The sequence below is a fragment of the Theropithecus gelada genome, chromosome X (assembly GCF_003255815.1).
Source record: "Theropithecus gelada isolate Dixy chromosome X, Tgel_1.0, whole genome shotgun sequence".
Taxonomy (NCBI): Eukaryota; Metazoa; Chordata; class Mammalia; order Primates; family Cercopithecidae; genus Theropithecus; species Theropithecus gelada.
Window position 1 is genome coordinate 104,162,521 of NC_037689.1, and position 17,510 is coordinate 104,180,030.

The following is a 17,510-nucleotide window of genomic DNA, read 5'->3' on the forward strand; positions in this document are numbered from 1 at the left end:
TGTCTGGATTAGTCCAGGGGGCGCAGACCCCCAGTATCTGTGTCTGGCTGCATTGGGTATACAGGGCAGCACTGTTAGCTTAGAAGAGTCGAAAGAGGATTCCTCTAGAATAAGCCTTAAGAGTCTCCAAAGTACAAAAATATTCATTAATAGGAATAGTGTCCCCAACATATTCCCCAGCTTTCCCTGGACATCTCCCACCACCCTCTCATACACACATACATCCATTCCTTAGATGTAATAACTATAATAAGGGCTACAAGCTGGGGCATTATAGAACTACTCTTCTTTTCTTAGATTTTTAAATATTTTCCCCCAACCACAATATGTTTATTTGTCTTGTGCCCAGTATTTATTCATCTTTTGTCTTCTCCATTTCCATTGTCCATCTTCCTACTCTTTTGAGAGAAGAAATCCATTTGCTTATTCTTTTTTCTTTGCCTTTCCTTTAAATGTATACCCTCTAGTATTGCCTATTTGAAATTACTTATTCAAGCTTCCTTGTCAGTTTTCAGGGAGGCATGAACAAGCCACAGAAGAAGAAAACTATTTAGTAGCCCTAAGGCAATAGAGGCCTCTAAAACCACTGCTTTTCTGGTTAAACCAGACAAACACAGACTAGTGACGTAAGAATTTTTGTTAGATGATTGAAAGTTCACTGATTGATTTCTAACCTGTATCCAGATAATAATTCAGATCTATGGTTTATTTGAAACTTTTTTCTTGTCCCCTTTTTTTATATGTCCATATCTACCTCTTGCTTCACACTTAAATTGTCATTGAACTTTAAAAAATTATTCTAAAATATTTTGATATTTGGTAGCACTAGTTGTCCCTCCAGTCTGCTAGTAAAGTCAGAACTCGGTCCTAAACCCATGTCTCTATATCTGTTTGTGAATTTGTAATACGTAAGAACTTTGCCATAATACTTGCCTGAGGAACTCTGAGGTTTAGACACTGAATCTTTAACAGTGTGTCATATCTCCTTACTAAAGAACTGATAAGTACCTTTATTTAGAGTGGTGGTGTGTCCAGAGTTGGTTCCTTCTGATGGGTTCTTGGTCTCACTGACTTCAAGAATGAAGCTGCGGACCTTCCTGGTGAGTGTTACAGCTCTTAAAGGTGGCATGGACCCAAAGAGTGAGCAGCAGCGATTTATTGTGAAGAGTGAAAGAACAAAGCTTCCACAGCATGGAAGGGGACCTGAGCAGGTTGCCGCTGCTGGCTGGGGTGGCCAGCTTTTATTCCCTTATTTGTCCCCGCCCATGTCCTGCTGATTGGTCCATTTTACAGAGTGCTGATTGGTGTGTTTACAATCCTTTAACTAGACACAGAGTGCTGATTGGTGCATTTTTACAGAGTGCTGATTGGTGCATTTACAATCCTTTAGCTAGACACAGAGCGCTGATTGGGGCATTTTTATAGAGTGCTGATTGGTGCATTTACAATCCTCTAGCTAGACACAGAGCATTGATTGGTGCGTTTACAGTGCTCTAGCTAGAAAGAAAAGTTATCCAAGTCCCCACTTGAACCAGGAAGTCCAGCTGGCTTCATCTCTCAGTGGCAGGAATAATTTTTGTTCTGTCCTGGCTCTTTTTCTATGGGTATCTCAGAGAATGGTGGAGTTAAGAGAGGACTCCTTTTTACTTTAAATTCCCCAGGGCAAACCCCAGATGGATTTTCCTTCTTGCTTGTTTATGCCAGGAAGAACACTGCAGTTTAGTCTGTTTACTGGAATATGCAGCGTGTAGTAGAGCTTTGTTTGTCTATGCACTGTAATGATGGGATTGTGAGGCCCTCATCAAACTTGTTTCCATTTTATTCCTTTAAAAAATGTTTCCCTTTCCATCATCCTGTCTTGACTCCTAATAGTTTTATTTATTAGCATGTGTAAGTTTTGCCTGGGAATATCTACACATTACCTGGGAAGTATAAAATCTCCAGTGTGGCAGGTTTATCCCTTTATCCCTCTAAGTCACTAGCTGGTAATTTTTCTTTTTATTCATATACATTTTACCAGGGATTATGGAGTCTCTTTCACCCTGGCAGTGAATCACTATATCTGGCTTACCATTTTCTAAACTTGGGATGCTCATTATTACTAAGGTTTTCCTGATGTTCTTCCTCTTCAGGTGGGCTGATATTCAGCCAGTTGACATTAATAAGATTGAACTCTTTTTTTACAGTGAGATTCAGTTGTTACTTGTCTGTGCTTCTGCCTTGGGGAGGTCATTGAATATTTTGATTATCTATGAAATGTCTAAGATTCCTTGCTTTACCAATGTCCGTGGCCTCCTCATTGTCTTTGGGAGTGTTCTAACTGGACTGTTTATGCTTGTTGTATGGGCCTTATGCACTAAAATAATGACTTTTATTTATTCTATAACCACTCTGTTTCCCTGTCATATGTTACTCAGCTTCTGCTTTTAACTGGGTACATATTCTTAACTAGATCATTATCTCCAGATTGTAGCATTTTGTTTTCTACTTCTTTCTTCCTCCCTATTTCCTTCCTTCCTTCCTTCCTCTCTTTCCACTCATATGGTTTAATGGCATGTGAGAACTTCAGTGTGGTTAGAGGCTCTGCCAGTGGGGATAAATTTCATGTACTGTATAATGCTGATTTCATCTGGTTTCTTGACATATGTCCTGTGCTAACTAACTCTCAATGAAAGAGATAATTAGTGAAGACATGTATTTTTAAAAAGTTATATAACTGCATCAAAAGTCACATGTTGTAGATGCCCCCCATGCTTTAAAGCAATTCAGAAATAGAAGTTAATAAAAATTAATAAAATAGATCAAAATAATTTACATTTTTAACATATTATTTCTGCACTACAGAGGGTATTTTTACACATATCTTGTGGAACCCACAGTCTTCTTTGGCAATCATTGATTCAAAGTACAAATCAAAATCCCTATATGTATCCAGATTACTCTCACAGAAAAATACAAATGTCTTATATTGTCATATTCTGATTGGATGACTTTTTAAGACTCGGGTTTAAAGAGGTATAGTTTACATAGAGTTAAAGTCACTCTTTTAGATGTACGGTTTGATAAGCTTTGAGAAACATATACCATCATGTAACTACCAATACAGACAATCTGTATAACCTTTCCTTTACTCCAAAATGTTCCCTCCTGCCCCATTGTAGTCAATCCCTATCTCTGTCAGTTCCTGACAACCACTGATTTGATTTCTGTCCCTATAGTTTTTAGTTTTCCAGAATGTCATACAAACGGAACCATAAAGTATATAGCCTTTTACATCTGGCTTCTTTGACTTAGCATATTTTTAAAATATTCACCAATGTTGTTGCATATATCAGTAGTTTATTTCTTAATGTAGCCGAGAGGTATTCTATCATATGGATGTTCTGCAATTTGAGTATCCACTCACCAGTAGATTTGTAGTTTTTGGCAATTATGATTAAAGTTGTTAAACATTCTACAATAGGTCTTTGTGTGTACACAAGTTTTCATGTCTCTTGAGTAAATACTTAGGAGTGGGATTTCTTGTTTTTATGATAGGTGTGTGCTTAACTACATTAGAAATTGTCAAATTGTTTTCTAAAGTAACTGTGACATTTTAGATTTCCACCAGCAGTGTATGAGAGTTCCAGTTGCTACACATCATTGCTAGAAGTCCATACTGTCAGGATTTTATTTTATTTTTAATATTAGCTATTCTTATAAAGGTGTTAGTGGTGTCTCATTGTGGTTTTACTTGCATATCCTCAATTACTAATGGTGTTGAGCATATATTCATGTGTTCACTTGCCATTCATATGTCTTTTCTGATGACGTGTCTATTTAAATTGTCTATTTTTATTTGGTTATTCAATAATAATCTTATTTTTGAATTTTGAGTTCTTTATATATTCTGGATAAAAGTCTTTCATTACATAGGTGTTTTGCAAGTATTGTCTCCCACTCTGGGTTTCCTTTTCATTTTATTTTTTGAAAAGAAGTTGTTTTCAAGTTCAATTTATTAATTTTTTATGGTCCATACTTTTTAAATCCTAATAAATCTTTGCCTAGACCAAAATGTTAAAGATTTTCTACTTTTTTTACAAGTTATAATTTTTGATTTTATATTCAGGTCACTAACCCATTTTGAGTAATTTTGTATATCTTCTTAGCTGAGGGGAAAAGAAGAATATTTTGGCATATGATGTCCAGTTGTTCCAGTACCATTTGTTGAAAAGACTACCATTTCTTCATTTAATTACCTTTGTCCAAAATCTGTTGGTCATATTTGATGGCCTGTTTGGATTCTATTGATCTATAGGTCAGTCCTATGTCAATAACAAACTCTCTTAATTACCATAGTCTTGAAATCAGGTAGTATGAATCTTCTAACTTTTGTATTTTTTTCTCAAAATTTGTCTGGCTGTTGTGGTTCCTTTGCTTTTTCCACATACATTTTGGAGTTCACTTCTCAATTTCTATGAAAAACCTACTGGGATTTTTATTGAGATTGCAATAATTCTACAGGAATGTTGGGGAGATACAACATCCTAAAAATCAGTATTTCAATTATTCTGTCAAAGAATGTGGTATATTTTTCTATTTATTTAGGTCTTATTTAATTTATGTCATCAGTGTGTTGAAGTCTTCAGCGTACAAATCTTGTACATAGTTATCCTCCCTTAGTATTTCCCAGTTTTTGATGATATTACAAATGGTACTTTTTAAAACTTGAAATTCCAAATTGTATTGTATAGAAATAAAATAAATTATTTTATATTGACTTTATGTCTGGCATTATTGTTAAACTTATTTATTAGGTTTCATAGTTTCGTAGCTTTTTTTTTGGTATATCTATTGGGATTTTCTACATAGATCATCTTGTCTGTAAATGCAATTTTACTTCTTCCCTTCCAATCCATATGCAATTTATTTATTTTTCAGGCCTTATTGTATTGGCTAGGATCACCAATGTAATGCTGAATAAAAGCAGTGGAAGCAAACATCCTTGCTTTGTTTCTGATTTTAGGGAAAAAGCATTCTGTGTTTCACTATATGTTAATCATGGGTTTTTAATTTTATTTATTTATTTTTTTGTAGATGCCTTTAATCAGGTTGAGGAAGATCCATTAAACTCTTACTATGCTAAATGTCTTTTATCATTATTTGTAGAATGTTGTTCATGCTTTTTCTGTAAAAATTGAGATTTTTTTTCTCCATTTGAATCTGTTGATATGGTGAATAATATTGATTGATTGATTTGCAAATGTTGAACCATCCATACGTTCCCAGGATAAACTCCATTTGGTCATAATGTATTATTCTTTTTCTTTATCATCAGCTTTGATTAATAGCATTTCGTTAAGGACTTCTGTGTCTATGTTTATGAGAGATATTGATCTGAAGTTTTCTTTATTTGTTATTTTCTAGTTTGGGTATCAGGTTAATGCTGGTATTATAAAATATGTTGGAGAGTTTTTCCTCCTTTCCTCACTCAATTGTCATCTGGCTTGCATAACTTATATTATTTTTGCTTCAGTTGGAGCCTGGAGTGCTACAGGATTTTTTTCAATGATTCTCCACTCTAAATTTTCAGTAGTCTCTTCATACTTGTGCCACCAGCGGAGGGTCTCTCTTCTTACTCTTGTTCACATGACAGCAGCTCACTGCCGTTATTATCAGGTGCTAGGCTCATGGTGAGGTAGGAACTACTGTCTGTTGTCCTGTCTAGCCACAGTCTTAGCGGGGCTCTATGAACATGGACCTTTAGGGTAAGCCTTTCTCAGCATTCTTTCCTCTCCCCATGGCAGCTAACCTCTGATTTGTATATGTGGTTGGTCTTTGGTCAGATATATCTTCTTGCCTCTTTCTCAGCAATAGGTGAACACTGCTTTTCATTCATGTAAGAACTGGGTTACAGAGGGTTTCCTCCAGGGCAGGGGTTTTTCCCTTCTACTTCTCCCGGAGCAGCAATGGATCTCTGCCTTTGTCCTGGAAATTAGGGAGTTTCCTATCTCTCCCTCCCAGGCAAGTAAGTTTTGCTTCTACCCCTCTACCAGAAGCAAGAGATTTTTGCCTGGGTTCAGGAGAGGGTTTGCTGCTTCTCCTCTAGTGTCTTAAGGCTTTGCTTCTCATGACAGAAGGGTTTTGTGGGGTTGTATGTCTGTCCCCCAGCAACAGCTGATTACCTTCTGCATACCAGAACCAGTGACGTGGACTCTTTTAGGTCTCCTCCTTTGTCCCGAGTAATTTTTCTGAGCTTCTGGTTAAAGACTGTGAAAAAGAACTTGGTAGTAAGTGTGTAAGTGTCTGGGGTTCCAGATATTCCAAACTGACAAAGCTAACCCATGCTTTACTTTTAAAAGTTCATTAAAATTTCAGCTTGTATGACAGTCACTTCTGTCTCCATGCTTGGACAAAGGTTCATATGTTTTGTCTTTCTTTAAAGGGGCTGGTCACCCTTTGGAATTCACTTTAACTCAGTTCCCTGATAGGCTCAAGGAAAGTTATGATTTTGTAGGTTGTCTAGACATTTATCATTATTAAGTTATGAATGACTTTCTCTTACACCTTTTTATATCCTAAGTGGAAGTGCAATTGGTGCTTTTGAAAAAAATATGTGTATGGGTGTTATTTGGGGATTTTTTGTTATTAAGTATGCTTTAGGAAGAAGCAGATGCTTTCTAAGGCATACTTGCAAAGACTTGCTTTTTATATAATGGTTATTACTACAGTTTTTCATTTAAATTTTTATTATTTGAATTGCTATACATTAAAATTATACTTTAAAGTATGATACACTATACTTGACCATTTTTTGTATCCAGTTCTCTGGATTTTAACATTTATAAAGATTCATATAACCACCACCACAGTCAAAAAAGTTTCATCACCCTCACAACTTCCTTGGCCTGTCCTTTTATAACCACACCCTTCCCCACCTGTAACACCTGGCAACACTGATCTTTTCACCACAGCTATACTTTTGTCTTTTTGAAAATGTCATATAAATGAAATCATAAGGTATTATAAACACACCCTAGGTGACCCACCCCTTATATATTCCCCACGGTAAGAAAACACTTTTAGCTTTTATCATTGTTGTCATTATTAATAATAATACTAATGTTGTTATACAGAGTGAGTTCGTTATGGCCCTCTCTTCCAGGAAATAACCATCTAATTATTAAATAAGATCATATGTCGAGTGCTTGAGAACATTGCCTGGCATATAGAAAACTTGTATAGGTATTAGATATCATTATATCTGTAATGATATCTATCTTTATCATAAAAATATTAATAGTACAATATTAGCATTTGCTATTATTGGTTATCATTTTTCTCCACCTCCTTCTACAAATTGGTGAAATAGAAAATATTATTCATGGAATTAATCTTTTCCTTTGCATTTCATTTTGAAAATGGTGCCATAGTATAGCATTTCCTGAATTATGTGCAATCTAGAAAATATCCAAAATAAAGCAAAAAAAAATTTTAACATAATTATCATACTCTGTATGCAGTTGTTTTTTTCCAAACATGTGAAATGAAGACAGAATGAAAAATATTACATTATAAAATATATAGTAAAATAAATCTCATCATTTAAATAAAGCCATATATATATTGACCTGATAATCCTCTTTAGATTATATATTAATACCTCAAAAGCATTGAAAGAATTAATTGTATAATAAGAATTATATTATTTTCTGTTTTTTTTTTTTTTTTTTTTGAGACAGAGTCTCGCTCTGTCGCCCATGCTGGAGTGCAGTGGCCTGATCTCGGCTCACTGCAAGCTCCACCTCCCGGGTTCACGCCATTCTCCTGCCTCAGCCTCCCGAGTAGCTGGGACTACAGGCGCCCGCCACCACGCTCGACTAATTTTTTTTTTTTTTTTTGTATTTTTAGTAGAGATGGGGTTTCACCGTCTTAGCCAGAATGGTCTCCATCTCCTGACCTCGTGCTCCACCCGTCTCAGCCTCCCAAAGTGCTGGGATTACAGGCATGAGCCACCGTGCCCAGCCTTTTCATTGTAATTTTTGTAAGATCAACTATTTTGTTCTCGTACTAGAAAAAAAGACTGGAAAACAGAGAGACTTTGGTAAGATACAAGTTTAATGTTCCACTAACTTAAAGAGATTGGAATGAGGTGATCCCATTATTGAGTGGTTTAGGGTCACACGTCCCTAGTGAGTTGCATCCTTTTCTGAAGTCACTTTGTGGTCCAGAAAGGTTGCCTGAACTCTCTCTATCATGATCAAATTCTGGGAAGCAAGAGAAAGGGGGGAAGTGGAAAAAAAAATGCCCAAGCTGGCTATTTATCCCCCTTTAGAGATGCCTTCTCTAGAATCTTCTCAGCAAATTTCTGCTTGCGTTCTTTGGCAAGAAATTCCATCACATGACCATGGCTTGCAGTGAGGGAGTCTGGAAAAGACAATATTTTAGGAGATTAAACTGCCACCTTCAATACAACTAGTGTTCTGCTAATGAGGAAGAATGCAAAGAGTGGATCCTGGGTGAGCAACTAGAAGCTTCTGTCTCATTCATTACAAATATGATATACGATTGAAAAAAAAAAAAAAAAAGCATTAAACCAGTAACAGAAGTCTATAAAAGATTGGAAGGGAAAATTTCCTATGGCAGAGAGAACACTACATGTTTGTCAACCTCTGTCTCATTTTTCTCCTGGAGTCACCGGGAGATTACCTTCCCCAGCCTCTATGCCTGTTAGGGCTCCATGCCTAAATTCTGGTTAGTGGACTGTTAACTAGCAGTGATGTTTGCCAGACCTGACCACTAAAACCTTCCATATGGCTCTCCATCTTCCCTCTTGTTTAGGCTGTTAGCTAGATGTAAAGAATGCAATGAAGGTCTTTAGGACCCAAGTAGATGGTAGAGCCACAGGATGGAAGAAGACTGGATCTCTTAATGACTGCTTAGAACAGAGAAACTTGCCCCTATTTGGCCCCGTGATGCCTTACATTGAACCTTGACATCAGCAAAATGAACTTTTGGGGGATTGAACCTCTGAGATTTAAGGGTTGTTTATAGCACAAAGCATTGTATACTCTTAATTATTAGAGTCCCCAGTAATACACCAGCCTAGAGATGGCTTTCATTGATTTATTGATATTTTTATTTTAATATTAATGCTTATATAAAGGTAAATGTTAAAATTGTAATTATATATATATATGAGTAATACTACATATTATATGATACAGAGGCCAAATAAAATGCTTTATTCCCCAAATTATCACTAGTGATAATTAAAATTGACTTTCTGAGTTAAATCAGAAATCTATACTTAAATTTCACATAGAATTTTGATGAACAGAATGTGCAAAATATATTTCAGACCTGTAAATAAAAACGTAAATCTAAAAAAATTAATTCCCCTCACATTGAATCACCCAAGTAAAAACAACAAAACTTAAGAAACAGAATTGTCGATTATTGATGAGGACATATGAAATGAGTGCTTTCCTGGTAAGCCAATGATTTTAACATCTAGCAAGAAATAATCACATATGTGAAGAGATCTCTGAAACTTTCCTGAAGAGTTTAAGAGAAGAACTGAATAAAAGTAGAGACATACCATGTCCTGGAAAGAGAAAGATAAAAAAAAAGAATTATAAAGAGATAAAGTCTCCCTCAAATAATGTACAGTTTTTGTGTAATCCAAATCAATATCCTTAGCGGTCCATTTTAATGGAGCTTGACCGGCTGGATTTAAAATTCACCTATGAGGTTAAGATGCCAGAGATGGCAAGAAAAAAATATGTAAGGAATATTAGTACCTGGGTTTTGATTATATGATAAAGTGATTTGCTGCCTCTTTTCTTCAAGAAATCACACACCCTAAGGGTTTGAATAGAAATTAAGCACACTTGTTGACATTTCACTCAAAAGTTTTTTAAAAAGGAACATTCCTGCAGTTCAACACTTCAGCGGTTTCTCTTGGCAATTCCCCCTCCCCTGATTCAGGGAGGGGCTTTCTGTTCTTCATAGAGCCAGGGGGCGGACCCTTCTCTGAGCCTCTAGGAAAGGAGCTGTGCCTGGCCAGTCTTGGGGGAGGAGCTGCATTTCACCAGACTGCAGCTGACAAGAAGCTTCAAGGTAATGGCTGTCTTAAAGCTATTTATTTTCTAGTGACTTCTCAGGATCTTAGAGTAAAGATGAGAAAAATAGGAGTGGCAGTCTTGCATTGGTGGGAAAGGTGTGTGGTTTTGAGAAGTGCTGGCATTTTCAAGGAGTTAATCCTCTGGAATTTTTGTATCTTCCAATGCTTTACAAGTCCACAGTGGGAGAAGGGGTGATCAGATTACAGCCTCTAAATTAAGGCTTCAGTGCAGCATGACTTTTCCTGCTAATTTATTGAGTTGGCATTACCTGTTTATATTGTTAGACACTCCGTTATTGTTTGAATGTTTAGGCATTTATTAATTTGCACAGAAAAATAACTTAGAAGTATTTGACAACATGGGGGGAAATACACCTATAAGTTGATTGATACATAAAAAGACTGTATGTGTCACATGTTCATGAGCATAGAAAAGGGATCAAATATGTAGTTGAGTGAAGATACTTTCACATAATATATGCATGTATATATGTGATTTTTAAAATCTGGGAGAAAATAATCTCTCATGTTAACAGCATTTCTGTGTGACCAGGTCACCATTGCAATATTATTTTTTAACCTATTTCAGCATCTTTAGAGTAGATTACTCAGTGATTATTTTTATAATCATGAAAGAAAAATGAAGCTGAAGCAGCATACCCATTTTGTTTCAAGTACATAAACACACATAGACACACAAATACATGCTCCCATATCCCCCCATCTTCTGCCAATAGTGGAAATTTTCCAGGACCTGATCAAGTGGGTAGTGTAGTTGCTGTGTCAACTACAGTCCTGCATGTGTCCTCCCTGCAGTTTATTCTTTCAGATCACAGATACCAGCGTGGTCAGGAAGAGCCATTTTTCTGTATCATCTAAGTTTAAGAGTGAGAAACAGAGGATTTGGTTTATTTCTATACACAGTTTTCAAAATATGTGGCATGGTACATCTATACAATGAAATACTATGCATTTGGCAAATGTCTGAGAAACAGTATAAGGTGAAAAAAATTATATAATAGCACATACTATATGTTCTCACTTAAGAAAAAATATGTATGTTAGTATACCTATGTATGTTACTACAACCAAATCAGGAAAAACATATCTATGAAAGTTTTAACAGGATTACTTGTATAGTTGTAGAGACAGGGCTGGCTTTACCATTTTCTACTCTTTAAAATTATTTATATATATTTATTTGGGGTTTGTTAAATCTTCAGGGAAATATTGAGATAAAATGCTACAGGCTTGGGGGAAAACCTCATTTAAAGTAATTTATATCAAATTATGTGGAAAATCTTGAGGTGAAAGATGTTCAAGCTATGCTCTTGAGTGGGATCTGAGGCTGGTTTCAAATTTTCAAATGAGATACATTTATCTTTATATGTAAAAATGTTCTAGAAATACATATAGAAAATATTCCTAGCAGTTATTTGTCTAGGGTTGTACTTTATTTTGCATATATCTTTCTGCATCTTCTCAATTTTTAATAAGCTTCTGGATGTTTTCATAATCAGAAACACTGTAGTTGAAGACATTATGATCTGGTTAGAATCCCACACAACAAAACCTTAAATTTAACGTAGAAAATTCTAGAAGCCTGAGAAGACTCCTGGCTAACTGGATGTAGTCCTTATGGAATAAGGATGGAAACTACATCTGATAGTGAGTGAAGTTCCCTTCAACTCATGAGTAATTCTGGTTGTCATCATAAGAGGGCACTTGACAGATTTTCTAAATTTTCTCCAGCCAACCATTGTTATGAAGTAGACAAACAAAGCAATGAATCTATTTTGTATTAGTAAACTATGAGACAGCATGTAATTGCAATTCCACTGAAAAAAAACTGTATGTGTAAAGAAGAAAACTTCCACATGATAACTGATGTGAGTATTCAAACAAAATTTACATGCTGACTCATACCACTCCACCATACTTTTCTTCAGAGATGATTTCAACATAAACTAAATAGCATAAATTTTTCCCAGAGAGCATTTCAAATTATAAAAATCAGAAGGAAAATAAACATGGCATCTACATCACAGATGAAATTTTGCCTCATTCCTATGTTTTAGAATTACATACCTGTTAGAGTTTAGGTAGGGAAAATTCTTGACACCTTTCCCATTTCGTTGGTTTTATTCCCTGCCTTCCTTTTGAACAGCATAGGTTAATATCAGAGATGCACATGACCTGGGCAATCTGCATGTGATACCAGCCAAGCCCCAGGAAGACAGTACAGCCACAGAAGTGCTGAGTCTGGTGAAGGCCCTTCTGGACAAGCAGTTGGAGTGAGAATCAAGACAACTGGACCACAGGACCAGACCCACCAGGATCCACGTGACAGTGGGTAAGACTCTTCCAATGTCACAAAACATTTCACGGTAGAAACATGTTGAGAACTTGGAGAAAAATGTATTTTGCCTCCTGCTCTACAGCCATCCTAGCATTTTAAATTAAAAGTCATATTTCCTGTTAGAATCATGTTAGGTTGATAATTTGGGGTACAATTCATTTTGCTCCCTGTTCTGCATCCATGACACTTTATAATTAAAAGTCGTAACTTCTAGTTTGGAGAAGAATCTCACTTTTTAAACCTTTATGAAGAAATCACCCAAGAGGCTATTCAGGTGTCTTCCTGAGGTTCAGGCCAATGGCCTGACTCTCCAATCCTTTGTAATGATCCTATCCAACAAGTTGTCATAGCAGTAATTCTGACTCTCTGCCTTCTAAAATTATGCTTTTAGAAGAGTCATTGTATTTTTGTCTGGGTCCAGGAGATACAGACCCTGTTGTCTTTGTCTGCCTGCTCTGGGTGAACAGTGGAGCACTTGCAGCTTAAAAAACATAAAGCTGTGTTTTCAACTAGAACACTGCTCCTCAAAGAGTTATTTTTAAACATGTAGCATTAGAAGCACTTAAGAACTTTTTAGAGATACAAACTTTTGAGCACAAGCCAAACCTTCTGAATAAAACTCTCACGATGGGGCCTAGAAATATAAGTCCTCCAGATGATTCTGACACATGTTAAGTTTGGAGACCCATTGCTATAGGTATGACATTAGGGACACAAAAGAACCAAAGTATGTACTTACATAAATAGAGTTCCTGACATCCCATCACAAGCTCTCCCACCTCTCCTTCCATGTACATGCATTCCTTTCTTAGTAAGCATGTTCAATAATGAGGGCAAATTCTTGAATTTGAGGTATTATAAAACGACTTTTCTGGTTTTTGCCCACCCCCGCCCCTGCAATCTTATATTATGCTGCCTCCTCTGTCTCATGCCCCACTGAGCATTGTTTTTTAATCTACTCTCCACTTGTAATTACTCACCTCCTGTTTTGGCAAAATAATTGTATTTGCTGATACTTTTCTTCTTTTCCTTTTCCCTATTTCAGTATCTTCCGGTATTGTCCCATTCAAACAACGTTTTCAAGCTTCCTTGGAAAATTGAGGTGGAAAACAGGCCACACAAACTGTAAACCCTTTGTAGTCATAAGACGAAAGAGGCTTTGTTAAGAGTATTGTTTTGGGTAGAACTTGCATTAGCAGTTACAAAGACAGCCACCTCAACTTTCGTAATAACCCCTGGCACACAAATATAAAACATAATGGAGTCTGAGTATGTCCTATGCCACTGGAAAGACCAGTTATGGCCAGCAAAAGTTTTGTCCAGATCTGAAACTTCATCAAACAGTAAGAGGAAAATGGGATTTTCTCTAGAAGTTCAAATACTCTCACTAGATGAAAAAATTAAAATGGACAGCACAGAAACAGAAATCCTAAATAAATCTCAAATTGAAGCCATTGCTGCCTCATTAGGACTACAGTCAGAGGACAGTGCTCTGCCTACAGAGGAAACTGCCTATGGAAGATCACTAAAAGTGGCACTGGATATTCTGAATGAGAGAACAAATTTGAGTCAAGCAAGCACTTCAGATGAAGAGGAGATCACTATGCTGCCTCAAAATGTACCACAAAAACAGTCTGATTCGCCCCCTCATAAAAAATACCGGAAGGATGAAGCCGACTTACCAGAGTGTCTTCAGGAAAGTGAAAACTCAGCATGCTTATTAGCATCTTCAGAGAGTGATGATTCCCTGTATGATGATAAATCACAAGTGCACACAATGGCCAATACTATTCCAAGTGAAGTGGAAACAAAGTCATTACAAAACTCTAGCTGGTGTGAGACTTTCCATTCACTTTCAGAAGATAATGATGAAAAAGAGAACAAGAATAAGATTGATATCTCAGCAGTTATGTCTGTGCATTCTGCAGTAAAAGAGGAAAGTGCATATGTTAAAGATGAAAAGTTTGCTCCACCCTTGTCATCAGATATCCTCACTATGCCCAAAACTTTGAAAGAAGAGAGCCAGGATACATGCCCAGAGACCCTGGCTGTTCCTTCTGAATGCTCTGCTTTCTCAGAGAATATTGAAGATCCTGGAGAGGGTCCCTCAAATCCATGCTTAGATACCAGTCAGAATCAACCTTCTGTGGAATCAGAGATGGGGGCTGCAGCATGCCCTGGGAGTTGTTCAAGGGAATGCCAGGTTTCATTTAGTGCCTCTAACCCTGTCTGGGATTATTCACGTGTTATGAATAGTGAAAGAAATTTTCAGAGACTGGATTTTGAAGAACTTGAGGAAGACGGTCAAGCCTCTGACAAGTCATTGCTTCCAAGTCGCATTAATCTTTCTCTATTAGATGATGATGAGGAAGACGAAGAACTTCCACGCTTCATTTTACATTATGAGACACGTCCATTTGAAACAGGAATGATAGTCTGGTTTAAATATCAGAAATACCCATTTTGGCCAGCAGTGATAAAAAGTATCAGACGAAAAGAGAGGAAAGCAAGTGTGCTTTTTATTGAGGCAAACATGAATTCTGAAAAGAAGGGCATTAGAGTAAATTTTAGAAGATTAAAGAAATTTGATTGTAAAGAGAAACAAATGCTAGTGGACAAAGCCAGGGAGGATTATAGTGAGAGTATTGACTGGTGCATCTCACTAATTTGTGACTACAGAGTTAGAATAGGTTGTGGTTCTTTCACAGGCTCTTTGCTTGAATATTATGCTGCTGATATTAGTTACCCAGTTAGGAAAGAAATAAAACAGGATACTTTCAGGAACAAATTTCCAAAGCTGCATAATGAAGATGCCAGGGAACCAATGGCTGTGACTTCCCAGACCAAGAAAATGTCCTTCCAAAAAATTCTCCCTGACCGGATGAAGGCTGCTCGGGACCGAGCCAACAAGAACCTGGTGGACTTCATTGTGAATGCGAAGGGAGCAGAGAACCATCTTCTGGCCATTGTAAATGGCACTAAAGGATCCAGATGGCTGAAATCATTTTTGAATGCAAATAGGTTCACACCCTGTATTGAAACATACTTTGAGGATGAAGATCAGTTGGATGAAGTGGTGAAATATTTACAAGAAGTCTACAATCAAATAGATAAAATAATGCCAACTTGGATAAAAGATGACAAAATTAAATTTATCCTAGAAGTTCTTCTGCCAGAAGCAATTATTTGTTCAATTTCTGCTGTTGATGGGTTAGATTACAAGGCAGCTGAAGCAAAGTATCTAAAAGGACCATGTCTAGGCTACAGGGAAAGAGAATTATTTGATGCAAAAATAATATATGAAAAGAGACGAAAACCACCAACAAATGAAGCTCACTAAATGTGCTGAAAGTTGAAACCATGACAGGGAGCTCTCATAGATACTAGTTGAAAAAAATCTCTGAACAATTCTCTCTTAATACATATTTTCTGCAAATGGGAGAATGGATAATGTGTTCACTTCTTTTTTGAGATATCTAGGATCTGTGGTTATAATTACATCTTTATTTCCTTTTCTTGCGCTTCTTCAAAGTTAATTTTGTCAACATGTTTCAGCAGTTCTACTTTCCCATACATTTTTAGAAAGCATAATTCCTAAATGATTCAGAAGGGAAAGTACCATTTTGTTTTATGACACTTTAGAATCTATGCTGTATTGTTAAATATATTGTGCACAATTATGTTAATGTTAAAATTGCACTGGTGTTAGATATTAACCAAGATGATTGGAAAAAAGTCTAAAAGATACATCATTTCTATATTCCTTGCTTAATTTTTATAAAATATTGGGTTTTCCCTCACATAGTTGAATTATTTTTCTTGCCATGCCTATTTATTTTTGCAAAAAAATTATCTGATGTATAGAACCAAAGATAGATTTGCTTTGCTATATATTATAACTACACTTGCTTTTGCAATAAAACAACTTGTAATTCAAAAATGAAGATTATCTGCATGTAGTATTTATGTGTGTGAATAACATCTTGGCATGCAGAAAATAATTTTGGCTGCTTTTAACAGAATTGTTCATTCTACACTTCCCTGAAATTCCATTTTTGGGAGTGTCTGTCCTTCAATGGCTGAATAGTTCCTTAAATCAGTCAAGCTCCTGGCTATCTTCATAACTAACAGTGAGTGGGTCTTCTTAATATAGGTGTCTGACCACATGCGGAAGGCAGCTAGACTTATTGTATTTACAGCCTGGCCACTCTAGACATATGAATCCAGGCTGACTGCTTAAGTGCCCATCTCGTTTGATATAAACTGTAGAAAAGGCAAGCACTTTGTTCTGAGTCTTTTATCTCCAAATACATAGTTGTCTCAAACCAAGCAAGCTTTATCAAAATGGCTTATTTGTAGAATAGTTTCAATGATATAAATGCCAACTGGCAAGTCATTCCAAACTGCTTGAAGGAGTAGATGGACCAGAATCTGAGAATTTGGAAATAGGTCACAGAAAAAGCCTCCATTTGGCTAAGTATGACAATTGTCTGAGTATGGTTAAATATACACAATTAAAAGTCTGAAGCCAACGAGTTGTTTATTCTAACTTGAAATATATTTTTGTGAGAAAAAATGTTAGAAAAGTTAGTTTATTTAAAAAACTTGCTGTGAAAGGAAATTCTAAGGGCTTAACATGAAGCTGTCTGCATTTTTACCTGTTAGACAATGGTCGCCCTTGGGCTCTTGTTATACATTCACATGGCTACGCATTTATGTAAAGTTTGCAAAAATTTGGTGTTTTGATTTACAATAAAACTATTATATTATTCACCTTGGATTTTTACATCATCCTACTTGAAACCGTGCAGCTACATAAGTGGTGTTTCTCCAGATTTAACACACACACACACACACACACAAAATGTATATATATGATTTGTTTGGAATTTTTGGTTCTTGTAGTTGCCATCATCTTAACACTTGCTATAAGTTGTCATTCTAAATAAGTATTCCCTTTCATGTTGATTTTGTATTACTTTAATAGAAAGCCTACTGAATTTTATAAGCCGCATGTCCCACAAAACCTCTCTGGACCCTGACTAA

At 36.2% G+C, this 17,510-nt stretch overlaps 1 protein-coding gene across 7 annotated transcripts in view; it reads left to right on the forward strand.

Moving 5' to 3' along the window:
- MUM1L1 (MUM1 like 1) overlaps window positions 1-17,237 on the forward strand; it is a 28,733-nt gene extending 11,496 nt beyond the window's left edge. For 3 of the 7 annotated variants that reach the window (XM_025372519.1, XM_025372518.1, XM_025372521.1), the window contains 2 exons: window positions 12,273-12,458; window positions 13,510-17,237. In XM_025372519.1, the coding sequence (XP_025228304.1) occupies window positions 13,723-15,804 (2,082 nt within the window). In that variant the 5' untranslated portion in view covers window positions 12,273-12,458; window positions 13,510-13,722 and the 3' untranslated portion in view covers window positions 15,805-17,237. Of the gene's footprint in view, window positions 1-9,969; window positions 10,102-12,272; window positions 12,459-13,509 lie in introns of all 7 variants that reach the window. The other 4 variants (XM_025372523.1, XM_025372522.1, XM_025372520.1 and 1 more) reach the window with 3 other exon arrangements.
- Window positions 17,238-17,510: the final 273 nt, after the last annotated feature.